The sequence below is a fragment of the Nymphaea colorata genome, chromosome 1 (assembly GCF_008831285.2).
Source record: "Nymphaea colorata isolate Beijing-Zhang1983 chromosome 1, ASM883128v2, whole genome shotgun sequence".
In the NCBI taxonomy this organism is placed as follows: Eukaryota; Viridiplantae; Streptophyta; class Magnoliopsida; order Nymphaeales; family Nymphaeaceae; genus Nymphaea; species Nymphaea colorata.
The window spans coordinates 25,974,926-26,001,814 of NC_045138.2; the positions used below are offsets into that span (position 1 = coordinate 25,974,926).

The following is a 26,889-nucleotide window of genomic DNA, read 5'->3' on the forward strand; positions in this document are numbered from 1 at the left end:
CTCAGGAAGAGGAGAGAGGAAGAGAGATCTTATAAAAAAGTTGCTACTATAAAATTTATTGGCAAGTTTCTTGTTTAAAACTTAAACGGGATTTAGAAAAATCGATAACAAGTGTATGAATGACGTTGATGACTTGTATTATAAATATATCACTCCAAAAACTGTTGATAACGCAACAATTTCGGTCAAGTCTGGCCTAACATTTTGCCTTCATAATATTTAAGATAATACTAAGTAAAAAAAAAACCTTTTAAAGTACACGAAGCCAGGAGCACATTCTCTTGACAATGGTAAACACAGGGTCTCAAAGCAGCCTTCAGATTTCATCCAATCTCTGAGACCCCGAGATTCGAACCGCTACAAGTTATTCCCAGTATTTTCCTATTTACATTTTACTGTGCCTAAAATTATGTGAAGCGTCGTTGATATGCCCTTGCCCGTTCGATGAACGTTGCAGAAGCTTTTCAGCATGGTGCTCCTTGATGAACTTTGCAAAACGGCTTCCTTTTTGTCCATCCTGCTTGTCCAATATAGATTCTGGAAGTGAAGGCCTTGCATTCGGTGGAGGTACCAGTGACCAAATCGCCGCAAATTCATTTGATCTTTCCAGAGTCTGCAATATTGACATATCCTGCATGTCTACTCCCGAAAAGGAAGGAAAACCATCATCGTTAGCAGCAGCACATTCTCAACCACAACAAAGCATGGGGAAGTAATGACATAGTGTTTCCCTGTAGAAATTTATGATCAATTTGAACAGCTAGATCTAAAGAAACACATGTAACCATTTTTATCTACCTGACGAGAACCTAAAGACTGGTTCCAGAGGTGCGAGGGGGATGCTGAAATTCAGGTGAGGGATTATGGTCCCACGGCTATGCCTTGCATTGCTATATCCAAGAGACAAACCACTGATTAGACTGTATGTATAATATTCAAACTATCGAAACATGGAAGAAGATGATGACAACACCATTTCCAGAAAGATGGATTAACAATTTTTTCATGACGCAACAAGTCACACTTGCATGAGTATACCTGGTCACAAGACCAATTAAATGGCCCCTTGAATTGAAAACACCGCCACCACTTCCACCTGGATGCACTGCAGCTGTTGTTTCAAGCATTGCAGGCACAGGTTTCCCACCTCCAGTTTCTAATGCCTTATGAGATGTCTTCACAACTCTAGCAATCACACCAGAACTAACAGATGGGCAAAGATCTGGAACCATGCCGGAACAGGTATAATCAATCAATGTAACAGGTAAAAACTAAAAAGATAGACCCCCCCTTAGAGGATGAACAGGAATACTTAGCAGCTACCAGTAATTGTGAATTCAATGAAGTACTTACTTGACCGAGGTCCAAAAAGGCCATGCCCTATGACAAATGCTTTAGATCCAGGTTCTGGCCATGCGACCTCCGGAGTCACAGGACAAATACAATTTGGGACTGAATCTATTTGTAACAAGGCAATGTCCAAAGAGCCTCTGGAAACATATACTGTTCTTGCATCACACCACACTTTTGTGTTGTCATGATCTAGACGAACACGTATCCTTCCATAGCCCTGGTAAGTAGGATTCCTTGCATATGCCATCCCATCAACTCCAGAGTCATCCATCAAAACAGGCTCAGGCATCAAATTCTCTCTCCATGTATCGCTTGGCTCTTCTGTTTGAGAAAGAATAGGAGATGTCCACAGTTTGTTTGCAATTCCACTTACTTGAAGCATTTCTCTAAATCTCCATGGCTCCAAAAGGTGAGCATTTGTGAGTATGAGACCTTTGGAATTTAGTATAATGCCAGAAGCCCAAGCTCCATCTCCAACAGTCACAAGCACAACTGATGCCATAGCCTTTTGAAGCTGAAATAAAGAAGGATGAATAGTGACAAAAGCATCTTCTGATGCTTCTATGGAATCACTAGTGATGTCCACTCGGAGTCCACTACTTGAGACAGTATTGCTAGATGACTCCAACTGGGCACCTGCAAGTTTCTTCTGAAGTTTTCTGTGTATACCATCAGCTATGGCATCCCATGGCACCACAAGCTGTTCACCAAAACGTTTATCTTATGAATATGAGAGAGAGAGAGAGAGGGGGGGGAAAGAAAGAGAGAAAGTAGGAAAACTGCAAGCATGACCTGAATTTCCGCCCCTCCAGCAGATTGTTTCATGGGCCTGATTAGAATGCCAACAAGGCATGCATTCTTGCCAAACACTGGACCACCTTCCATTCCTAGGCAATCAAATTATTTTTAAAAGTGAAACATGAAGCATTCACATGGCAAAGAAATCTGAATCAGAAGTCATCAACTCTGTGTAATGGCTCACACCAGGCAGGCATCGTATATCAGCCATCAACAGGGAGCTGCATGAAGCAACTGATGGACAACAATTCGCAACCACACCAACAGAGACACTGGTTAAAAGTAGAAAAAGCTAGAAATGAATTGCACATCGAGACCCAACAATTGCTAGTGCTGCAGAGAATCAGTGAAGAAAAATGATCCACAAATGATGTTCAATTGATTTCAACTGTTTCCATGAAAGATATTTTAGCATGCAAAGAAAGATGACTAGATTTAAGACGAACGTATGTACCCAGTCAACAAACAGATCAGCTGCCATGTTCTTTAGATACATGAAGGGAGAGGTAGATGTGGGGATTAATCAGGCTTCCTCTCATCTAAAGCCAAAGTTAGAAAAGATATCTACTAATACATTTTTGTACGTACTATACTGGAATGAGCACAGCATGGCAAGAAAAGAAGGAAAAGCAAAAAACTAGCAAATCCACTGATGGGACGAAAAGGACATAATAAGGAGCAATAGGCTCAAAACGGCAGTTTGAAAAATGCTTAACTAAGAAAAAATTGCAGAAGCAATACCTATTGAAGAAGTGTAATGGAGAAAGTATCCCAAATGGCGAGCCCATAGCTAGAAGAACATCACCTCTTTTGTTGCTTAGTGAAATATTGACATGTGGTCTATCCTGAAATATGAAGTTTGTCAACCTATAAAAGATTCTGGATAGATTCCATATTTCCTCTAAATCCAGAGATCATTGACTGAAGGTGGATTTCATTGAATGAGCGATATCCTCCAAATTCAGAATCAGTGACCGAAGGACGCACTAGAAAAATTTCTACCTTGGTGTCCATTCCAGCAAGTATGAGAAAAGCAAGCCTGGTAGTAGTCGAGGCCAGAATACTTGGCTCTTTTAAGCTGTCTGCATCCCTTGTACTCTGAATCTGTTGCAAATAATGTGTGCCTCTTTCTTCATCCTGAAACAAATTAGAGTAAGACAACTAATAACAATTTCGATCATTAAATTGATGATGAAACAGAACAAAACAATAGACGAAAATCCATATTCAAGTATAGATCTTAGAAAGTAGAATGGGTAACACAAAGCAAGTAATAACTGTTTCGACTTATGCATGTAACCCAATCCCTTCAGAAACACATACGTGTCCAGCTCCACTTTATATGGACATGAACCAATTCTTTAAAGGAAAAGTTTCAGACATCTTCTATTTCACTCATTATATCAAGTTAACAAGGAAAAAAGAGAAAGTTTCAGAGGGCAAATTAGTTTTTCTATTGCTCAGAAAAAGGTCATTCTACTAAAGCAAATAACGGGGCTGATCTGGGTCCAGATGGTTGGTGAGTGTAAATAAGAATCCAATAGTTGAAAATGTCCTTATGTGCTATAATAGACATAAATGGAGTATATGATATCTACAAGGTCGAGAAGTTCTTTTAAAAACATAAAAATTTTGTACGGACAAATAACAGTCATATGGCAATTCATGACCATGCGAAGTAATACCTAGTGCCCATGCAAAGACAAGGGGAAACAGATGCCTTTGTAAAAAATGTCACATAGATTTCTTGTGAACAATAATTTTGAAAATACCCAAGTCCAACACATGACATACATATCCAGCATATCCAGGTATTGGACACTTTGAAGCTCAATTTTCCTCCAAGCCACTTCAAGCCTACTTGGATGGGATAAAAACAAGAAAGGAGAACAAAAACAACCAAAAAGCCTGTGACTTACCTGCAAAAGATATAATCATATGAAAGAAAGATAAGACAAAATCTAGTTCTACAATTAACGGGTGAACCTCAACTTGTAGGGAGTTGATATTTGAGTAGGGAACATTCTTTGATGATGCCAATGACCATCCAGACTCCCAAGAACCACCATGTCCTTTTAGTAGGGAGGTAAGTGCAATAGATGATGCTGGGACGTCCACCTATAAGTACCATAAGAAGAAATTTTAGATCAAATTAAGGCAAATAAAACCTGATTAGCTTTTGAGTTCAATGACATTCGTATAAAAGAACCTTGAACGGCTGATGCAAAAGTAATAACGAAGTAAAACCAGAAAGATATTCATAATATTAGAAAATTTGCTTATTAAGTAAAAAAGGAGAAATTTTAGATCAAAGTCAAAATTAAGAATGATAAACTCTGATTAACATTCAATATTGAAGCCACTGATGCTTTATACTAATGAACCTAAAATGCTTGATGCAAAAGCAGTAAGGAAACAAACCCAGAAAGATACACATAATATCAAAGTCGAACAAAACAAGATATGGATAGTAATAAAGTCTTATGATAATGAACCTAAAATGCTTGATGCAAAAGCAGTAAGGAAACAAACCCAGAAAGATATCCATAATATCAAAGTCGAACAAAACAAGATATGGATAGTAGTAAAGTCTTATAATAACCGCATAAAACTGAAGTTCAAACAGGCAGTTCAGATGCACCAACTCACTCAAAAAATAAGACAAGTTCAGGAAATGCATTATATAGCACATAAGTCACCAAATTTCCTTAAGTTTTCTGAATAATTAATGTCTCCAAAGCACACGACTGTAGACTTCGCTCCAGAAAGGAGTCATAATTCCATGTGAAATTACTATGATAGATCAATATGTCTCCAAAGCACACGACTGTAGACTTCTCTCCAGAAAGGAGTCATAATTCCATGTGAAATTACTATGATAGATCAATTCTATTACAATAACCAACAAATAAAACCAAATATCATGTCATAATCAGTTGAAACCTTACCAATGTAAGAAGCTCCGCTGGTAGCCATGATGGATCTTCATGCTCCATCCCACCATTTTTATCTGGTGCTTTCCTTCTGGCCTGGACAACCAGTCATGCACAAAGGTTTGAGCATCTAACCAATTTAAGGAAAAAGAGGCAGCGAGCCAGCAACATTCTACCTCGATCAGCACATCAATCTGCGATCCAGGCACCAATTGTGGTGGCCCCTGCAATAATGACCATGATAAGAATCAAATAAACAGAAAGTTATTCCCCCACAATCAAAACATGAAGTCCTTGGATAGAGAGGCAACAACAACAATAATAATGGTTCAAAGGAACTCCCATCGAACCTGTGATTGAATCCCACGATCCTGGTGCACAGTAGAAACAAAAGGTTCCACCACAGATGCAGCAGTAACAACTAGTGCCGACATGATCGGGCTCTTTCCTCCATGTCCAATTAGGCGTTCAACAACAGGGCAGTGGTGAGACAAGGATTCAGGTACCAGAAACCCGGACGACGATAACGTTGTCTTCCCCGACCTGCATAAAGTAATTAGCTTCTTCGAGACGCCAACAGTGACAAGATCTACCAAATACAAGCCAATTGTTTATATCCTTCAATGGGGACGTCAAAAGCATGAAAAACTTATGTAGAGCATCCAGAAAAGTGAACCTGCATTAGAATTCATTCCCACCAATACCCACCATAAAAGATCCTCAAATTACTCTTATTCGCCTATCATCGGTATAAGAAGAAGAAGAAGAAGAAGAAGAAGAAGAAACTATACTCATAAAATACAAGGGTGGCAAGTAAACTCACTCTGCATGATAGAAGGCATGGCCATGCATCTTGCGACCCCTCGGATCCTGAAACGTCAAAAGAAATAAAGCCATCAATTAAATTTCATCTCATCATGCCTTTGCCAGAAATGGTGCCTTAATCAAAGAAATGATAAATTTTTAGTCAATCGGACTGAATCGTCTAAGTCCAGGGTGAACAATATCTGATGCATCAAGTGAATTCGTATTCGAAAAACTATGGTATAGATAAATATTTTATCCCTCCATATCCGAATCATTCCATTGTTGAACCCCAGACAAAATTCACTCTGAAGCTCTCATAAGTCATATCTAACTCGCAGTTATAGAGCGATATCAGGAGAATGAGGTGTCAACCAGTAGTCCCATTTATCACGAACCGAAGAGTATAACTGATAAGCTCCGTTTTTCTCTCTCGTAAGATCAGAATGACAGTGGGAGTGAGAAAAAGATATCGCAAATTGTCTACTTAGCTTCTGCGTTGTCTTGTGAAAAGCTAAAAGGGAAATACAGGAAAAATGAACGGACGAGAGCATACAGGGCCGCTGGTTCGAACAAGAACGGCGAGGCTTCGAGCCACATCGACGATCTGCCGCACACCATCGTCTCCCATCTCTCCCCCTCTCTCTCTCTAGATGACTATCTTGCTTCACTTGTGGGGTGGACCGTGGATGAGAGCAGAAACAAGACGCGAAAGGCCCCTTTTAAGCGGCTGCCAACCTGGCGGACCGCGGTAAAATCTCGCGCTTTTTCCCAACAATATTGAAAAACGTAAACGATAAAATATAATTATGTGTCATCATGCATTGATGGTTATCTCCTTATTATAAAACAGTTTACAATTCTTTATTAAAATTTAAAATGAAAATAAATTATATACGTATAGAAAAAGTCGATGCTGCCGTGTTTGATTAAATTTAAAAAAATAATAATGCGATAATGATTCATTTATATTGGTTTTAGCAACAGTTTTTCATTTATTTAACAACAAATTTTAAATTTCAATCATTTTATTAATTGTATTTATTTATTTATTTACACTGGGGAAGAATCAAGATGCTACGATTGACGCGTGTGGATAAATATTAATAATCCCGACCTCAAGTTTGAAGTGATAATGCCCAAATCAAGGTGATAATGTTGAGATATTGGAAAAACAAAAACAAAGTCAATATAAATGAAAATATAATTGGTGGTCCGCAAAGTCATGTTCACGTCTTTCTTTAGGTTTTGGAGCATACACCTTTCAACTTAGTATCATGCAATACAAGAATTGAACCAATAATATGTTTTCAATGCGATAGTCGAGCCAACCAGCAAAGAAGAAAAGAAAATTATAGAAGCATGTGACTTCCGATTTCATTGCTATTTGTTAACAAGATTGGTTGAAATTGAAATTATACATGTTAAATGTAAAGATTTGAGCCAAGTCGTTACAATTAACGTAAAAAAAAGGTTCATCTCTCGACACAGGGCAAGAATCTTGATTAACAATTGGATAACGAGGTGTTCGTTGGCCTCGATGTCGGTGTATTGAAGGGATATAAGGTTTAACAATCGTCCGCAGATTTCAGATCTGCAAGAGAATTAAGATTCGTGAATTTGAGATCTAAATGTACTCTTGAAGTTTTCCACTACATGAAGAATCTCATATACATGGGAAAATTGTATTTCTTCCCCGGTCAGCGGAAAACAAAAACGGGAAACCCTGGCTTTTTCAAGGTTAAGTTTTTAGTTTACAAACTATTTCATCGCAAAATCTTTTCCTTACAAATGCGACCATAACCCTATTGGATAACCTAGAAGATCGGGAGCATTTTTAGAGTCCAACCGCGAGGACCGGCGACCACACCCACCGGCCGGTGCACAATCGGGGAAGCCGCTGCACGGTCTTGTTTGAATGGCATTCGGCTGTAGATAAGGCTGACCTGAATCCGTCGCCTGCCCAAAGCTTCCGGCCTGTTCTCCCCTGCTTGTCCACTTGAACGATCTTTCCAGCAATTGAATCTCATTTCAAGGCGCTCGTTGGTCGTCACTTCAAAACGGAAGATCGGATTTTTTTTATTTCGCGCGCTAAATTTGCCGGGTTCTTCTTTCCCCCTCGGAACAGTAAATTCAACGGTGAAAGTTCCTTCCCCTCCTTTTTGCCTTGGTGCGCGCCGCCTCTGTGTTTCCTTTGATGATTCCTTTGCTGATTGTGTTTTCTTCTCGTCCTTCCTCATCGATTATCAGAACTTGTGGACTCGTCTTCGTCAATGAGAATTTTCGGTTTCTGCTGTTTTGCTTTCCAGGCATGTAGCTTGTTCCTCGCAAGTAGTCGTAGCGAGTTTTCCTTCTCGCCTTCTATTGTTGTAATGTCCAAAGCTCTATTGGATTCCTAAAGACGAAACAAAAGTCTCGACGTTTTAGCTTCGTAGCACCGCTTTGTTTGTTCACAATAATACTAAATCGGTTAGTTATGTAGTTCTAAAGTTGGAGACGTGTTGCAGTGTTGGGCAAGAAAGAATGTTCTCTGATCCATGGTATATTTCAATTGCTTTCGTGGAAAACGAAGGGAAAAGGCATTCATTTTACGCAGGAAAACTTTTATGGTTTTGTTAATTTTGTAGTTTCAAGATACAAGTGTGCCAGATGTTTTGGTGAGTGTTTACCTATCCATGACGAATTTTAATTATTTGACTGAAATAGGGAACATGAAAACGATGCTTCTTTCGTATGCTTTTTAGATTTCGTTCCTCATGCAGTATTAGCGGTTATCTAAACTACCTTTTATATTTGGACTTCCATCATGAAATGTTGAAAAAGAGTAAAGGCTCATTTCATTCTGAAGTGGGTTTGTTTAGTAGTGCCTTTATTCTTACAGTCTGTCAATCACAAATCCCATTTACTGGTTGATTAATGTAGCTCTTTTCTCTATAGCTATAACTTTTTGAACGCACATCTTTTGCAAGTTCGTGTTTATGCTTCAGTAATTGAAGAATCGATGATGTTGGTTTATTTAGGTGCATCATGTCGTGACTCTAAGCAAATACATGAATATGACTGGATATTGTTTTTAGCTTGGAGACTTCTGAATGGAGAGCTCTTCCCAAGAAAGTGTCCCAGCAGCAAAAGCAGTATTATTGGGTGCTCTGGCTTCTGGTGTCAATGTATGTCTCTTTCCTCCATTCATTGTCTAGTATGTCTTCCTTTCCTTTCTTCAACATCACTAAAAATCAGTCATATGTTACAGGCTTCCACTTGGTCTGTCATTAAGATGGTGTTTTTGTCGCTGGGTCTGTGCTTTGCCGCAATGCTGTTTATAGCATTTGCATCAGATGAACCAACTCTCATTTTGCATGTTCTGATACTTGTTTCCTTGGGTGCGCTCCTATTCCTCCTCCTCAGTTGGTAAGCATCTGTTCTACTTTATTTAGTGGGTATTTGTCTTCTTAATTAATAAAAGTTGGTCTTTTTATCCTCATACGTGATGCTTAACTTAGTTTCTCTTGTCTCCTTTTGGTTTTGTTTCCTTATTTGAACTAGCAATGGCACATGTGCACGCAAGATTGTCCTTATAACTTTACTTAGGAATCTCTGATCATTAGTTTAAGGTCATCTTATATTAGTTGGAATCGGCCGATCGTGGCACTTGAACCATTTTGTTTATAGAAGTATGTTTTTATGTTTGAGGTCTAGCTAATGGAAATGTAGATTGATTGGCTAAAAATCATTTATGACAAAGAATGAAATAATAATTTACCTATAATATGAATTATATTTGGTGGAACCAGCCAGCTATATGTGTAGATTTCTGCAGCAACTGTTAAGAGGCAATAGATATTAGATAGTATTGTGGGGCCTGTTTGATGTCCTGGGTAACTTCTTTTATGTGGGGAACTTATCCTTGAAATATAAAGAGGCCATCAAACATGGAGTGAACTTCATCATAAACTCTTTATGTTAGATCAAGCAGAGAAGAAGTCGGAACCCAGGGGGTCCGACCTGGGTTCCGACCTTTTACCCCTTTCTCTGCACATCTAATCCACTAGGATGTAACCTGATGGATTTATGCAATTATGCAGACCATCAAACACCCATTTAGTTCTTTATGTTTGACATGACACCACTTAGTTCTTTAATTTGACGACACCAAATATAAATTGTCCTTATAGGTTAAGTGTTTTCTCTTCTTCTTCTTATTTGAGGCTACTGCTGTTCTTTTCTCTACTTCTACTTACTATTTCTATGGTATCAGAGTTGGGGAGTCTGAGACCCTGTATATTAAAAGCATTGTCACAGATATCGCGAGATTTTTTATCTCACAATATTTATGAGAAAATCAAATAAAACTAAAAAAAAGATAAAAATTGCATGATTTTGAAAATCTTGCGAAAAGGAAAATTCTCGTGAATTTATCACGAATTTATCAAAATTTTGCCCAATTTTTTATTTTTTTATTTTTTAAGATTTTGTATTTTTTTAATTTCTGAAAATTTGTCAAGATTTACCTGACAATAATAGCTTCACTGAAAAATGCCTGAGAAAAGCCTCGCCAAGGTATTCTACGATGTTCATGACAATGATTGAAGGCGCTTTCTTTTTGCATTTGTTAATGTTTTTACGTATGAACATTCTTCTTACATTCTTTGTTAATGCATTTTCCCCCTTAGCCCTTATTCTATTCTTTTCCTCTTCTCTCTTGGTTCTTGATTTTCCAAATGCTGAAGTTGTTTTAAAAAAGCATATTATTCGGAGTGTGTGCGCGTGTTGCCGAAGAGTAAATTATGAAATTGGCATATTCACTCGTAATATATGCTTTACATCAAGTTCTTGAAAGGAACCCCTGCCAACGTTTTCTCCAGAAGGGCTGACAATGCCAGGGCTCTGAATCATTCTGCCCAACATGGATATCCAAAAATAATGGTGGTAATGGAACAAAGAGTTTTCCTGCCTCTCGGTTTGCTTATTTTGTTGGCCTTGCTTTGATATTTCTTTCCTTGAATGAACACTTTTTCACTAAAAAATGACTGGAACCCTAGACAAAAGAGGGAAAGCAGGAGCCAGGAAACACAAAAGTTCTGTTCAGTGGTGTCAAAACAACTCAGTTGTATTTGAACAATTTGAAGGAAAGAAGGTTGTAACTTTCAAGTTGTACGCTTGCATGTGTGTGTGTGTGTGTGTGTGTGAGAGAGAGAGAGAGAGAGAGAGAGAGAGAGAGAGAGAACAATGTCTGTTAATCATCATATTCAAATGCATTTCTTGCACAAAATAAAGGCACATAAATGTCTTGGTTATGGGTATGTTTGTTACTCTAACTTGGAAAGCCAGATTGCCTCCAATTGTCTATCTGGTGTAGTGCTAGCCAAGACGGCTTCTCTTTGCTTCTTCGTGTTGTGATTTGGTTGCTAGTTCTTGACTCCTAAGGAAAATATTTTCATTTGTTCCTAATGGAAAAGTGTGTGCCACTTCAGGTTCAAAATCTTCAGGCTCTTAGCAGATGTAGGGACCGAAATTTAAACGGTTTCATTTTATGTTTGTTTCTCTTCAATTGCAACAATTATTTATGATTTTCTACAGGTTTCTTTCACAGACAGGCCTAGTTTCTGTCGACCAGCAGATGGCAGAGTTGGGAATTACAGAAAATCAGCAAACTGGTTCAATAAAAGATGAATAAAACATACATTTTATTTCAACTTCCCATTAAGGAGTTGTTCGGCAGCCATCCCATTTCACATCAGAAGATACACTGTTTTGATTACAACAGGAGTCTCAGCCCAACACTGAGAACTTGCCATTACACATGGAATAAGCTGGAAGGAAAGGTAGTATTTACCCATTTATTTGTCTTTGCTCCAACTCATCCTTCCTTTTCGTGCTTCTCCTTCGGTTTGCTCTTCTTGGCCTTCATGAAGCAGAAGCATGAGCAGCAAGGGAATTGAAAGAGAAGCTTCATCTCCCCCTGGTTGTCACAACAGAACACAATTTTTGCCCATATGGTTTTGTTTTCCGATTTCATTAAGGCCTCCCTTATCCTGCCAGTTAGATTCCATTACTGACATTAGGTGAAAACCTGATGGATGGCCACTTTACTTTGTCTTGGCAAGGAAGACAAGAATAATGACAATGTGACGTGACGTATGGTGGGCCAGCTCTTCCAATGAGAAGAAGAGGCATGTGGACTCTTTTGTCTGCAGTGAAACTAAAGATATCTACGGTTTACTACTGCGTGGTTTCTTTGAACAAGTCTTTTTTGTAGTAATGGTGGCTAATATGAGTGCCCAAACACATACATGCTTAATATCTGGAAAACCCAAAGTCCAGAAATGGGCGCAGAACATGTTAGTTCAAAAGGAAGATCAGGTAACTGTTGTCGGAACTGGCGAATTTGTCACAATTGGTTTATTCTTTTTACTTACCATATTTTCCTTTGCTATTGTATTATTGAGAATTAAATGAACTTAGACTATACATGAACCTTACAAAACAAGTTGTCATTTGCATAGTTTGTCTCTTCCTTCTGCCCCCTGTGAAACTTGATAATCGGAAGTAGATCCCCTCAAACCGACTCTATGCAATGATACGTGGCAATTCTCTAGATCTTCTCGGAAAATGATTTTGGTGTTAGCATAACACCGACAACATTGAATCGTTCAAGTTCCCTTTGTTTTCTTTTTGGTTGGTTTACTGTGGACACAGACGACTCGCGTCAGCTCAGCCCGGCGAGTTTTGCTTTCTTTTAGCTCGGTTCAAGTCAGCCCATGAGGTACTCAATCTATTGCCCTTCCTTACGTGTCGCCGATCAAAAAGTTTGACGCTTTAGAGTTCTTGCTCAAATTTTAAACATTGTTTATCACTTGAATCCGTCACGTTTGTTTCCCATTTGATAGCTTGTAAGAGTTTAAAAGTTTTCTTTCTTTTTATTGGGTAATGAACGGGAACTCTTAAAAGAGCGTTTCATTAAGAAGAATACTTCGTTCTTGCAACACATGTTGCTAGAACGTTATATTCTTGTTCCAAGGAAAATAGTGCGATTATGTTCAACATTTGGTTGTTTGGAAGCAAAAACGTGATATTCTTAAAACGTGTATTCACTCAAGATTTTGGTAATGATGTTTGAGTAGCTTACTGCATTTGTTATGCCATATTGGTTCTGCGTTCGAACAGATATTAGGAGTTTCTCGAACTCCTTCTTGTAGCCATCCCTCTCCACGGATTTGTTCTCTTAATTTGCTTTTAATTAGACAGTAAAAGTTTGTTTTTCAGAATTTGAGGGGTCACGAAATTTGGTTTGGTTGGAGTCTTCCACCAAGAGGGAAACTTTTGATTGTTCGATGCATGTCTCCCTATGCCTACCTTTAACTTTACAGTTGCTATGCATATTCTGCTCTAGCTAATTTGGATGTGCGACATTCTTTGCATTTGCTTCTTGTAGAATGTTACCAAATTTAATTTTTCAGTATCAATTTTTATGCTTGTCAGCAGCGACAATTATCTGAGTTTTTTTCTTTTCTTTTCAAAAAAAGAAAAAAAAAAAACAGCGCAGGGAAATGGCTTCCAACCATTTATTAGATTTCAGAAAAGAATACAGCAATCAAAAAAAAAATGAAAGAACACAAGGGGACAAGAAAAAACAACACCAAGGAAAAGATCAGTTGACAACTATAATCTCCATTCTGCACCAACAACGAAGCGACTTCTTTAGACAGGAAGGCATCATTCATAACCGCCCTGTTGAACTTGAGAGAACCCAAGAAAAAGGTGGAAGAAACGCACCCTAAGAAGTAGAAGCTGTCCTATTAAAAGAAGTTCTTCATTTGGCCAAACATCACTCTAGAAATAAACTAGGATCTACTGTTAACTAGAGCAATCAGCCTAAAATTGAAAAATATAATTCGCAATATCCTTTCTAGGGGATCGAAACTATACGAGTTCTATCAATTCTTTGCACCATCTTTTCTTTCAGTAATGGCTAAAGACACCTCTGGCTTAACAATATCCCAATATTTCTTTTTTAAAAAAAAGAGAAAAATCATCCTGCCCAAAAAAATATCAAAATTTGCCTTTAACAATACTGCATGCCCATTGAATTCCCCTCTTTGGTTATTTGCTTAGAAGGTCCTCATTCCCCTCATTAATTTGTTTATAAGAGAATGGCCAATTAAAAATTTAGGTTGGGCCCTTAACCGCACCATCATTCATTCTAATTCTTCTATAAGATATTCATGAAAGAAGGAATTGTTCTCATCCTCCTCCTTGAGGCAATGAAGCATGGCATTTTTTTTTCCACAGGATTTCATGGCTGACAAGATCTCCTTTCAAATTTTGTGGTCCTTTTAAGACGAGGAATCAGATTCAAAGTCACCATTGAGTTGCAAATCCGCCAATTCCTTTTGCAAACCAGATGATCTATGAAGGATCTAACGCGCCACAACTTAGTCATTAGCTCAACCATTGGGCCACCACAGAAATCAAATGTTCCAAACTTCAAAGAACAAACTCTCTACAATCAGAATGACAACTCTGATGCTTAAGAAATCTAAGAATCTCCTAATCTATGAATTCTGAAAGATCAAAACTGAATGACTAGAAGTCATTGTCACTTCCGCCTAAAGACTACAATCATCTTCAACCCTATCAATCCAAATTTTTATTCATAAAACACCTACCAGTTTGACTGTACACGAAGAAATATGACTTATGGTGATTAGGCTAAGAATTGCACGTTCTCAGAATCAATATTTATTTCCTCCAACCTTGCAAACTGAACAAAGGTCTAACTAAAGAACAGACAGCATGCGAGACTGCTCGGAACCAACCCTAACAACATTAGAGTCACCAAGAATCAATGGAGGAAATATTTAATAGCAAAACAGGTCCCCAACATCAGAAATTGACCTCTTTTTTGCTTAAGAATCAGTATCAAGATTCACTCCATTAGCATCGTCTCATACCTTCATAGCAAATGCGCTGAGGGACACAACAGAGCTGGTCAGATTGACAGATCAGTGAATGGTGGATACATGACATGGATGTATTGCTCCTCACTCAGGTCTCGAAGCAGCTCTACACCTGGAAGCAAGGAGTAAATGAAAGGGGCTTTGGCCGCGTATGATTGCAGATAATTGTCCCCATTAACTTAAGATTGAGTTTATATGATAGAAAAGCACCTTTAGTAAAGACAAAATGTAAGGTCGTTAAATCGTATTAGGTATCCTAACTACATCGAATAATATTAGTGAATAACTAACTACGCCCAAACAAATTATGTTGCCATTAGTATCTAAAAGTTATCTGATATTTTGTATTAATGGTAGAAAACCCTTCAAGAAAAATCTAATTGTATTAATAAATATTTAGGTACATTTTCATGTTTTCTTAGATGATAAATATTTAACAATTATTTTTTTAGAAATAAGAATCTGATTTTTTTATTAATAAAATAACCTTAAGTTTGCTTTTAAGAATATATGAATGATGAATTGGGGCATGACTGGATTGTATACAATTTTCGCTCCCTTTTATTTAAATTTACCAAGGAGGCAGATCATTTGGCTGCCGAGATGCTACCACCCACTTTGCAATAGAATATATTTACAGTCACGACATACCATCAATTTAGTGGCATAAATAAATTCTTGTAGAGGTTACAATAATTAAATAATTTTATTCAAGTGGCAGATTTAGGATTCTTTGATTAAAGAGCAGTTGCAGAGTAAAAAATTTCTCTTGAGAGGGGCCGAATTAAAGTTTCTAAAGTTTGGCACAGTCAATATGAAATATTATTTTTCAAATATTTTTATATAGTCAGTCTGAAATATTATTTTTCAAATATTTTTATATAGAACAAGTAAATTTTTTAAAAATTTACATGTAAATTAAAAAAAAAAATTGAAGTGGGCCAGGGTGTAGGCATTAGGCATGATGTTGCCGTTCTGTCATTCCACTCTCTTTCCATCCCTCTTATTTTGTTTTTTTTATACGTTGTTTTGTATATTTTCTCTTTTACTTCTGTCTTGCGGTTTGTTACTGTAACTAGGGGACTTCTTGTTCCCAATTTTTGTATCTAGGGGATTTTTTATCCTCAAATTTTGATATATATTCCCATTTTATCGGCACTGCAATGAAATTTTGAAAGAGCTAGTGTAAGCGAATTCCACTGGACAAGTTCAAATGCCTAATTTGTCTTACTTATTCTCATATATATTTTAATTTCTATCAAATATAACTGAATTGTTTTTATTTGTGTCCTTCTCATTTTAGAGAGAGCTGGTAATATCTTTACTAATAACTCAACCTCCTTCAATTTTAGTATCGATCTTTCTTTCCGAGACATAGTATTATTCTAATTCGAAGGCAAACACTGACGGAGACGTTCCCTGCTAAGTACGCAACCTTGAGAGAGACGGGTGGGAGAAAAGGAGGGCCTAATAAATGAAAGAGGGCGCTTCCCCATCAACAGCTGCGGCTCACTTCTTTCTTTCCGGTCCATAATATGATCTTAATGGCCCATCCACTTAGACTCGCAATATGCTTAAATGCATGTTTCAATTCAAATTTGTTACTGTAATGTAATTAAAAATCTAGATTGTCAAAGGGGTGTATCATTTCGGCGGGCAAAAAACCAGTCATTAGTTTGATTCCTCCGTAAAGTTATATTTTTTTTACTGCAAATAGTGGCAATGCGACATTCTAATTGATGAATGTACCTTAGGTTCATAAACTTTGATCTATCAATTTTTTTTATATTATAAGTGTAATTGATGTTTTAATGGTCCAAAAAACATATCTGAAACTCAACCAAAAAAAAGTTTAATGTATTTTTTCTATTAACTCAATCTTATGATCATATTTACCAGGTTATAAAATTGTACAAAAGAGTAGGTTAGTTTGTATATTTTATGTTTCCGTCGTAAGTTGTTTCCTTTGGATAAAACATGCACTTTACAACATTTTGACAGTATGACATCAGTACAGTCTTTTATCCACATACTCGTAATTACATGTCATGTCGATGTGACTCATTATTTTTTTATTAAACGAATGGATCACATCGGTGAAAATTTTGATTCAACCATTGTATCATTTAGTATTCAAGAAATAGAAATCCCAAACTTTGTCTAGAGCCAACTTAATGAAGATGCAATTGTTCATTTACATAGCCTAAAACAAATAATGTTCTGCTTTAATCCAAAAACATATATGTTCTTGTTATAGAAAATATATTTGATTGTTAAACTTAAGAACAACACCTATAAACTAACGCTACACTTTTTAAACATGCATTTTCAGAATATGTATTCCAAAAACACAATGTTTTTCTTAACAAATTCCCTCTTAAATTATTTTATGTCACAAAATTAAAGTACTTAATTTCAACGCTATGGAAAAAAAAATCAGTGGTAGATCTGAAACTTGATCTGGCATCATCCTGATTGGAAATTCTTGTGACCAAACGCTGAAATTAAAGCGTTTAATCAAGTCAGGTTGACCAGTGCATTGAGTTTCGGTGAAATAGAGCTTTCCATTGAACTTGTGGCCCCTCACGAAGAAACTTTGGCTCCACTTGAGACCTTATCTTTGTGGACCGAGAGTCTTCTTTCCTGTTTAAACAAATCCAAAAATATCTTGCTGCCTTTGTTCGTATCTTCACTTTTGTGATGCAAGTTGAACAAAAAGAAGGAGGTTCGATCCAAATATGTGTTTCTTATATGGCAAGGAACTTTCTTTAAGAATGCAGATCTTTTAATGAGTAAGCACCTCCTTATGGATATGTTCATCGCATTTATTGTGCAAAATTGCTCAAAGATGATGACATATTCTAAGCAATTTTCTTGAATATTTTCTTTTTGTGGACTACCAACTTGGATATTAAAGCGCCATCAAGAGCTCTGCCCACTTGGCTAGGGGCAGGTTTAAGACCTTCAAGTTGAAGCACATTTTTCAATGAAATGAAAATTGAAAAATATCAAGAATTTTAAACTTAGAGTGCATTTCTTGGCATAAATGTTCTGTTAAAAGGTTCTTCTAAGCCTAGTTTGCCTGCCAAGAAAGCACCCAAAAGGTAAAATGAGTAAGTGACTATAGTCTTATGAGTTTAGTTATATGTAATTCTAGTAGTAAAAAGAATGAGTTCGACAATTGTTTGAAGTTATTAAATGAAATCTAAAATACGGTAGATATATAGCCTTTTGTGTGATTCAACTGTGCCAACTTTGCTTGAAACTTAGATCTTCAAATAGAAAAATGTTCGAACTTCTTCAAAGACTCGGGTTAGAAATGTTTGACAAGAAAAACTGCTAGCGCTGGTTGGCCAATAATATTTTGTCACAGTGACACATGAACTGACAAGTTTATGAATTTTAGTGTGAACACAGCCCATGCCTTGAAACTTTGAACAGTATTTTCTCGGAGCATGCTTATGAGAAAACGCCACTTCTCCTACCCCAACTGCCACCATTTTTTTTCCTTTTTTTTTTTGGCTTATCCTCTTTTACCATGGCCTTCTTGCTCAATTATGTCTGTCTTTCTTGTGGACCTCGTAGAGCTGGCAAATCCACGGAAAATCACTACCATGTTTTTTCACAGGTTTAAAAGGCATTTACAAACTATCGAATGAAATTAGTTTTTTTGAAGGAATTTTCAACAACATGATGTCCAATGTTGTTGGATGACTAAATTTTAAAAATTTATAATTAAAAATAATTAATGATTTGATGGTACAAGAATGGTTTATAAGGTTAGGGACAATTTATAATCCGTTTAACTGGAAAGTTCTAAATCTGACGACCATCTGCCGTATTGGTAGTGATTTTTCCTTTTCTTTTTTTACTAAAAACTTTTAGACACATCGATCGTTCAAGTGCAGCCTTTGGCGGCAGGACAAGCACGACTGCACGAGGGCTGTGACTGTGATAACGCCACCATCCATGAACTCGACCATCATCCCCTTTTTGTGGGCAATATTGCTAAACGATACGCACTTGTTTGAGTCATAGCCACGACGTACTCTCCAAGCACGAAAAAAGTACGTAAGCTCGACTGTTTTCACCGCTATTTGCTAAGAAAACACCGCACTTTTCTTAGGAAAATGAGGATGAAAGCATGGGATCCGTGTATAAAGCTTTGAGAATCCTCCACCCACCCTGAGAATTTGGAGACTTGGGAGCTCGTTTTCCAAGGCATGCGTTGAGTCGGTTGGAGTGAAGGCGAGGGTGCCCACACCGCAAAAAGTCTCAACTTTCAACGAATATGACAAAGGAAGGGACAACTCTTGTTCGATGCTCAGCTGCAAAGGTTCTTCGAATTTGTTACGTGGCAGTCAGCTATTGGCTGACATGGCTGATGTGTCCTCGAGCTGACGCTGGCCCGCAGCTTTCTTGACCGTGAAGGTGAAGCCTCTCCCACTCTCTCTCTCTCTCTCTCTGTAGAGAAAACTAAGCAGCGGCTAAAATCCATGTCTGAGAAGATCTATCTTTAGTTTTGTCCACATTTCACAAATTTCTTTGTCTCTCTGTTCTTCTCCATCTCGTTGTTTTGTTTGTTTTGAGATAAAGGGACAAAGTTGGAGGTCGGGTAAGAGTTTTCCCTTACAATCAGAGGCTGAAGGTAGTTCAACTTTTATCTGTGATGTTATGCTTTTTTATTGTGGCTTTTCTTTTGGTGGGTTTTCTACCTGATCAATACATGCTGTTGTGCTTTGTTTTCCATGTGGTAAAGTTACCCATGAGTCTTTATCTTCTTTTGTCTGGTGTGGATGTTGTTACTCACTTTTTTGTTGTATTTGGCTTTGAGTTCGTCGGTTGCTTGAGGGGAAGGAAGGATGCCTTCCCAAAAGGAGAAGAGAAAATGAAAACCATGTAAATCTTTTCCTATTTTCCTTTGGGAATTCTTTAGTTAAGACTGGAATCTGTATGCTTGATGCAATCAGTTGTTTGAGAGATAACAAATTGGCATAGTTGACAAAGTCTTTTTTTGCACGATTCCCAGTGTGCAAATCCACCGTATAGTCCTTTTTATCAAAGATGTATCTTGCCTTGGTGATAGTTTCCTCCGGAAATTAAGAATAGTCTGTTTTAATAGAGAGAGTATGGATTGTGTCTGTAAGTAAGCGGAAGTCGGGTTTGTGGGGACAATATTTCGTTGTGTCAGATGTAATCTTCCTATCGTCCTTGAAATCACGGTGTAAACTGCATGTGCAGAATGCGATTCCACTTACGAGTTCACCACGCTCCCTTTTGGTAGCTATGTTACCGTGGATTTTTTTTTACATAAAGAAATGAAATTCTAATCTGTAAAAATTCGTCATATTGTGAGGACGATTCAAACATGTTTAAAAGAAACAGCGTATATTACGTCTGCAAAATCTTTTCAGACCAAAAAGACTGTCAAAAGGATGTTGGGGTTTATTTCTGTATGATAAAAATTATAATACCAGTTGTTATCATATCAAGCTTTGGCAAAAAATTATAAAAATTTGTCATGATTTCCTGCTCAATCGATTACTTCAACGTGTTTGCTGAGAAAAGGACCGAATTAGAAACCATGTCCTACATCTTGTTCGTCATCTTTGAGTATAATTTATGTTGTTCTCAGAATTTCGATGCCAGGATTTTCTATTTTTTTTTTTTTTGGTTTGGCTGATTTTTCTTAAAAGTGTCTCACGATTGACTTGATGTGAGCAGTACCATGTGGCAAGCAATAAATTTTTGTATCCTTCAGAAAATATGTATTTAATCCTTGTAGATTCCTGAATTGGGTGAGCGAAAAAATAAATGTGAACAATTGCTATGCTGCAGAGAAGTTATGTCGTAGCCCTGGTTGCAATCCTGTGAAGTGTCAGTTGGATGCTTTCAGAATGATTTCATCAAAAGGAGCTGCATCCGATTTCAAGCTTCTGAATGGTGCAAAAGTCGGAGAAAACAGTAAGGCGAACCCAATGAAATCCCCGAAGTTTATAGATGAGGTGGGGTCAGACTTACTGGCAATATTCTTTTGAGGATCATGGCTCGAGGTGGATATGACCTGCTCTAATTTAAGTTTCACTTGTCTTGCTTTAGGCTATCGAAGCAGAAAAGCAGCTATGGGCTTCAATCAACTTTAAGGGCCCGCTAGATGAAAAAGTTGAGGAATCATACTGCAAAGCTCGCGCAGGTTATGAGAATGCTGTTTTTGTGGACAATGAGGCTTCCGAATTTTATGATGATCAGTTATGGTTACTTCACTACAGACTTATTGAAGCATACCGCTGCAGAATTAAAGCATGCTGTCAAAGTACAAGTGGTTCTGGCCTCGCAAATCCTCAAAATCCCCGCATTTTGCAGGAAAACTGTGCTGGAATTTTGACTGGATTTCAGTGCTTCTTAGCGAAGTCCACAAAATTCTATGAGGAAATGATCTCAAAATTGCGAGAGTATTATGGGATTCCTGGAGAATGTTCAATTGACAGTTGTGTTTTTTCTGATGGATTGGAGTCAAAAGTTGTACAGAAATTTCAGCTCCTATGCCATCGCTGCTTCATCTATCTTGGGGATCTTGGACGTTATAAGGAATTGTATTCAAGTCCTGAAATTCCAAGCTTCAACTTGTCCATTTCTACACGTCACTACTTGAATGCAGCTTCAGTCTATCCTGCAAGTGGGAACCCTCATAATCAGGCATGATTAACAGTTGTAGCATGCACAATTTGCCCTTATGTTCTGTTTCATGTTGATGATTTGGTTCTGCTAATTTTTCATTTACAGCTGGCTCTTTTGGCTATGTATGTTGGAGACGAACTCCAGCAAATGTATCATTTTGTCAGAAGCCTCGCTATTGCGGACCCATTCCATAAAGCATGGGACAATATCTTTTTACTATTCAATAAGTTGCTGGTAATTTCTTAATATCATTGTGCTATAGGGCTTCTTTTCTTGGGATCATTTGTTTAATGGTATAAAATATATAATTAGGAAATTGATGCTGCATTGTGGACTCTCTTTTCTTGTTAATGATGCTTGAGAGTTTTGAGGTTAGAGAAGCCTGTCAGCCTTTCAGTAGACTTCCTTTTTAATGCATGCAAAAGGACATAGTGTAGTTTCTATCAGCTGGAAAGCTGATATCATAGCAGGCTGAGTGCATCTGTACATTTGTCGCTAATGGGCATTTATGGCATGCTTACCAATTCCATTTGATGAAGACTAATATTTAGGAAGCGGATAACCTATGCAGTGAATCAAAACTCGAGGCTGAAACAATTTATGCTTGATCAATCTCTATTTGATTTTTGGTGAGGAAATTATGCCAAGTTCTCTAGCTAAGGAAATCACTAGTTCTTTGTCCTTTTGCTTCTGATTGCGAGACTTGGAAATTCATATTCTGTAGAACAACATCCAGAATATGTTGGAGTGTTTGAAACCTTTGTATGACATGATCTGAGAAAATGCTGTTATTTATGCATCTATCTGCCAAATGATTATCCCGCCTTTGTATATTCTGTTACCTGCATGTAACTTCTCTGTCCAATAAATAGTTCTGCGTGCAATGGTAAGGTTTATTCTTTGCCTTTTGCTGATATCCGATTATGAGAATACAGGGTTAGAATCATTCACTAATATGTACTTTGTCTCCCAAGGTTACTTCATTTTCCTTCCAATTAGTTTGCCATTATTATATTATTATAACAATAACAAAAGTAAACTTATGATTTTGTCATTCAAACAGCAGAAAACATCACTTTATTATTCTGAAAAAGTACAACTTATGTCTCACAGTAACAGCTAAGCACATTCACAAGCACTGCAACTTTTAATTTTTAAACAATGTGGAGTATGAAATACTAATTTCATTCCAAATATTGGTGGATTCTCAATCAAAGTTTTTTTACAACAAATGATCAGCTTACACCTTTGAGGGAAGCCAGTTTGGAGAAAAATAGTAATGGATCAGGTGCTAGTCATTCAGAGAGCATGGTATGTGAGGCTGCTGTGATGGACATGTCCAACGAAGCAAGTTTTATGGAAGCTTTTGGGTATCCCTTCACCAAGCTAATCAGTATGCTCTGTACAAATAGTAGGTAAATTTCGGAATTTTATTATCATTGAGTTAATCTCCATCACATTCAATTCAGAAGTAATAACTTTTGTAAACTAATATTTTTATCCTCTCTTTATGTGGTGAACTGTTGAAGTATGCGAGACTCATGGTTGATGCTGTGTAATGTGCAAACATTTCAATTTCTCTTTGTACACATATATGCTTAGTGCATAGTGCATACATGCATAAATGTAAATCTAGATACATGTATATAATATATAAATCCTTGGAGAAAAGGAAATGGAAACAGAAGTAGGGCATGTGATAGTATGCTATGATTCTCTGGTAAATTATAACCGGAGTGTAATGTTGAACAGATTTGAGAATTCGGTTCAGTAAATCACTTGCTTGACCCATGAAATGTTCAAATCTCAATCAGTTCTCTAACTCAATCTTTGTGCACGAAAATGTTGAACCTGCACCTTGAAATTTTACTGCGTGCATGGAATTCTGGGGGTTGTCATAAGCTGATGTCATCTGATTATTCTGCTGCTTATGGTGCAACAATAGGGAATTTCAGCAAGGATGATGCCAATTCTTGGAAAATGAAACTATGAGTATTATGGGGAAAATGGAGGTGAACAACTGATGTGAACCCACTATTACTCCAGCACCAATTGGAGAAGGGAGATGTGAAGTACATCTTTAGGGTTAGATTGAAAAGAGTGATTCTGAAAAGAAAAATTTTCATCAAGATTAATGCTTTCTATACAGAGTGATTTGAAAATGGCTCTAAGATGCTTGGGATGTATCATTCACGTAGGGAACTTTAGTACTTCCTACGTGCTTTATGAACACAGATGAAACTACAATAGTTGCTTCTTATAAATGTGTTTTTTATTTTTTAAAATTACCTTTGAGAAGTGTATTTTTTCCTTGGTATTTATTCGTTGGAATATATATTCTTTTGTTTTAGTTAGTTCTATCGCTGATTGATTAGTTCAAAGTTCAAACTGATAGTTCTATCGCTGATTGATTAGTTCAAACTGCCTGTTTGCTAAATACCAGGACGGATGGGCTTTCTGACACGTATGCTGCAATGTTAATTGGTCTGAAAACGGTGTTGTTTGCTGATGATGCAAAGTTGGATGATATGCTGCGCACTTGCCAGCCTGTAGGAATTGAAGAAACGAAGAACAGTGCCTTCCGAATTATACAGATAGTTTGCATAGTCATCTTTGCTATATGGTGCCAAAATCTGGAATTTAAATTTGTTAGATGTGAGCGTGACACACAGAAGAATTTCATACAGCTGGCCTGGTCTGCTGCTTTTGACATTATGGGGCATGTGATGCATCGATGTGTGAAGTACAGTTCCATTAATGACAGTCCTCTACTGCCTGGTGTACTGGTTTTTGTAGAATGGTTTGCACTTAGGACAGATCTTGATACAATATTGGATGAAGCTGATGAAAAATGTGGGAATGCAGCAAGATACTTTTTTAGTTGCTTTGTGGATATGTTGAATAAAGTTTGTGACAAAGGTGATATCAGCCATCAATCTTCTGGTGCATACAAGCTTTCAGATAATGACATCCTCTGGGAAGACACTGAATTATGGACATTTTCACCTCTTTTGCCCATTCATGGGTCAAGTACTGGCCTGAACTTCATTCCTGGAAAGGAACTCCGAAGTAAACATGAATACCAGGTTCGTAATTCTCGGATAGTAGCTTCTGCTGTCAGGCTTGTTAACATCTTCTCTACCTCTAGTTGCAATTGGATCAGCTACAGTGAAATGGAAAAAAGGTTCTATGCACTTGAAGCAGGTAAAGAGAAGGAGAAAACTGAACTCCCTAGACATGACAATTTACTTGTATCAGCAGTAAAAGAAGACATTGAATTGGCTTCTGAGTTCACCGGCATGTCCAAAAAAACTAACACCAGTTCTCAGTCTTATATTGAAGAGGATGAAGTCATTATTTTCAACCCTGCTGCAAGAAATAACTCGAACGTGGATCTTGTCTACTCTTCTGTAGCCAGTGACTTCATTATTTCACACACGGAAGCTCTCAATACAACTTCACCCAAGCCAACACCAGGATCGAAGCTTAATGATTGGCATTCTATTAATACATTCTCTGCATCACTAGATCATACTGAAGTTTCTCGTGCTTCCCACTCAGATGGAGTGGACTTCTGGAATGTTGAGGGTAGTAAATCTGCAAGGTTACTGACTGCTGATTCTGTTCTTCATCCTTTATCTGATCTCAGCATTTCATCAACTTCGGCAGAAAGAGATCAGACAGGATATGTTCCGCCTCATCCTAAGAACTATGTGCATTGCTCAGGCAGCTTGCCATCTAGAATTGCCTCACCTTCTCTTCGCGGTTGGATAGTCAGCAAGGAGAAAGGTCCAGCCCTTCCAGAAAGTTTGGCGAGCACTAGTTCACTCAGAGCTGGTTGGAGTCCACTGAAGGACACACATTCAGCTGACACAACAGGCAGAGCTTTCCCAGAGGGCAGCTCGCTGTTCAGTATGTCACTCCCTTCACCCAACACTCCCAACTATTTGAGTCCACTCGACTTCCAGAATTCAAGTACCAGTGTCCCTGACTATTTTTCTGCAACGATCAATCCGTATGTGAGTCCATTTCCCTCTGCACCTGTATTGACAGATGAAACCATAATGCATGGCAATAGCCCAGCTACTTATCCTAGAGAATATGTCGACTCCAGCTTGAGCTTCCCTCGACATTTTCCTATTTCTTCAGCGCCACAGGATCTGCTCGGAAACCCTGGAACAACAGGCTTTATTGGTTCACCAGCCTCAAGTGACAAACTCAGAAACTGGTTCCTAGCTCAAGGCCTCCAAGGCACTAGTTCTGGTTATGGAGGTTACCCTCATGCACCGGCATTACCACCAATCTATTATTTTCATCAGTACAGAGACATATTCGGTACCCGCTATGGTGATGATTTGTATCATCCACCATATTGTGATTCTACATTTAAAGAACCTGATATCTTGAAAAAATCACCTCCTGACAGGTGGATGAATCCTTTAGGTCCTACTTTCCCAAACTTCTATGACAGTTCATATAGAGACCACAGCATCCCTCACGGCTACAATGCCCTTGATCAAAAAGGAAAAGAAGTCATGTTTTACGGCTACCAGAGTGCAGCTCCGGTTCGGTACGGCTTGGCTTGGGATCAAAGGCCAGAGCATCTTTTGCATTCACAGTATCCCACTGATTCAGAATGGTACAGGCAGCAACAGCACGTCTAATGTCCAGCTACCAAGTGTGTGAAACACTAAGAAATTGTGTACTTGTGCACCACACTTCTCTTGTTCCCCCAGGTGGGAAGACGGTTCATCTTTACTCACAGTCAGTTCATGTAAATGGCCAAACGCCAAAGTGAGCATTGAGCTATCTTCCTTTCCTGTATAAAATCATAAAGTATCTGTTCCTTTTGTTTCCCTGTCGAAGAATCTAGAGAACAATTGCCAAAAAGACGCCTCAAACAATTTTTCCTTTTCATCATTGTGTCAGAAGGATTTTGTGTAGTCTTGATCGGGAAGAGAGGATATATATTCATGTTGGCCCTCCGACTGGATTGACACGGTTTCGGGATCATGGGAGCGGCTGCATCTCAATAGCTTAGAACACATTTGCATCACTATATTTAAATTAATAATAGCAATAATGTAAAAGTTACTCCTCTCGAAAACAAAATATCCAAAAAAACTTAAAAATTAAAAAAAAAAAAAAAAAACCCTTCTCTGGTAGCATGCTATCATCAAGGTAGAACGTCAAGGGTTGCCCTGACCGTTTAATCGGAGTCGACCGTCGCCGGACAACAAGGGGCAACCTTTCACCGCGGGTCGATGGTTAAAGGGGGTCAATTCAATACCCACTTAACCATGAGGGTCAGGTCTTACTATATGGCAAACTTTTTTTTTTAAAATATTTTGCTTTTAAGATGAGTA

The 26,889-nt window shown here is 37.8% G+C and overlaps 3 protein-coding genes across 12 annotated transcripts; 2 read left to right on the forward strand and 1 right to left on the reverse strand.

Annotated features, from left to right (window-relative positions):
* Positions 1–112: 112 nt before the first annotated feature.
* Positions 113–6,574, reverse strand: LOC116258330 (glyoxysomal processing protease, glyoxysomal). Of its 2 annotated transcripts, none has more exons than XM_031635436.2 (14): positions 6,445–6,574; positions 5,908–5,954; positions 5,435–5,627; positions 5,261–5,308; positions 5,100–5,180; positions 4,144–4,269; positions 3,154–3,288; positions 2,893–2,996; positions 2,338–2,423; positions 2,146–2,240; positions 1,354–2,053; positions 1,039–1,222; positions 799–890; positions 113–639 (listed from the first exon to the last, which is right to left on the reverse strand). In XM_031635436.2, exons 1-14 carry the CDS (start codon positions 6,517–6,519, stop codon positions 386–388), a joined length of 2,220 nt encoding a protein of 739 aa, XP_031491296.1. In that variant the 5' UTR covers positions 6,520–6,574; the 3' UTR covers positions 113–385. The 2 variants fall into 2 exon arrangements, with proteins under 2 accessions (XP_031491296.1, XP_031491287.1); XM_031635427.2 differs by having other exon boundaries at positions 4,138–4,269.
* Positions 6,575–7,644: 1,070 nt separating this feature from the next.
* On the forward strand, positions 7,645–12,388 carry LOC126409717 (uncharacterized). Of its 5 annotated transcripts, none has more exons than XM_050075662.1 (4): positions 7,645–8,058; positions 8,966–9,055; positions 9,139–9,296; positions 11,466–12,388. In XM_050075662.1, exons 2-4 carry the CDS (start codon positions 8,981–8,983, stop codon positions 11,560–11,562), a joined length of 330 nt encoding a protein of 109 aa, XP_049931619.1. In that variant the 5' UTR covers positions 7,645–8,058; positions 8,966–8,980; the 3' UTR covers positions 11,563–12,388. The 5 variants fall into 5 exon arrangements, with proteins under 5 accessions (XP_049931619.1, XP_049931618.1, XP_049931616.1 ...); XM_050075661.1 differs by having other exon boundaries at positions 7,646–8,027; XM_050075659.1 differs by having other exon boundaries at positions 7,647–8,058; positions 8,909–9,055.
* A 6,740-nt stretch (positions 12,389–19,128) lies between these two features.
* On the forward strand, positions 19,129–26,369 carry LOC116256873 (nonsense-mediated mRNA decay factor SMG7-like). Of its 5 annotated transcripts, none has more exons than XM_031633434.2 (6): positions 19,129–19,276; positions 20,684–20,850; positions 20,945–21,541; positions 21,629–21,757; positions 22,763–22,938; positions 23,967–26,369. In XM_031633434.2, the coding sequence occupies exons 2-6, from the start codon at positions 20,743–20,745 to the stop codon at positions 26,185–26,187; spliced, it is 3,231 nt and encodes a 1,076-aa protein (XP_031489294.1). In that variant the 5' UTR covers positions 19,129–19,276; positions 20,684–20,742; the 3' UTR covers positions 26,188–26,369. The 5 variants fall into 5 exon arrangements, with proteins under 5 accessions (XP_031489294.1, XP_031489271.1, XP_031489278.1 ...); XM_031633411.2 differs by lacking the exon at positions 19,129–19,276 and adding an exon at positions 19,285–19,493; XM_031633418.2 differs by lacking the exon at positions 19,129–19,276 and adding an exon at positions 19,285–19,460.
* The last annotated feature ends 520 nt before the right edge of the window (positions 26,370–26,889 follow it).

Bases quoted from the DNA above. Each gene is read 5' to 3' on its own strand.
- LOC126409717 (XM_050075662.1), top strand. From the start codon at position 8,981: ATGGAGAGCTCTTCCCAAGAAAGTGTCCCAGCAGCAAAAGCAGTATTA. The intron at 9,056-9,138 runs GTATGTCTCTTT...CATATGTTACAG, and splicing joins CTCTGGCTTCTGGTGTCAAT to GCTTCCACTTGGTCTGTCAT. The intron at 9,297-11,465 runs GTAAGCATCTGT...GATTTTCTACAG, and splicing joins CTATTCCTCCTCCTCAGTTG to GTTTCTTTCACAGACAGGCC.
- LOC116256873 (XM_031633434.2), top strand. From the start codon at position 20,743: ATGATTTCATCAAAAGGAGCTGCATCCGATTTCAAGCTTCTGAATGGT. The intron at 20,851-20,944 runs GTGGGGTCAGAC...GTCTTGCTTTAG, and splicing joins CCCCGAAGTTTATAGATGAG to GCTATCGAAGCAGAAAAGCA. The intron at 22,939-23,966 runs GTAAATTTCGGA...GCTAAATACCAG, and splicing joins ATGCTCTGTACAAATAGTAG to GACGGATGGGCTTTCTGACA.
- LOC116258330 (XM_031635427.2), bottom strand. From the start codon at position 6,519: ATGGGAGACGATGGTGTGCGGCAGATCGTCGATGTGGCTCGAAGCCTC. The intron at 5,181-5,260 runs GTAGAATGTTGC...CTGGTTGTCCAG, and splicing joins AGATTGATGTGCTGATCGAG to GCCAGAAGGAAAGCACCAGA. The intron at 891-1,038 runs GTATACTCATGC...TCTTGGATATAG, and splicing joins TTAATTGGTCTTGTGACCAG to CAATGCAAGGCATAGCCGTG.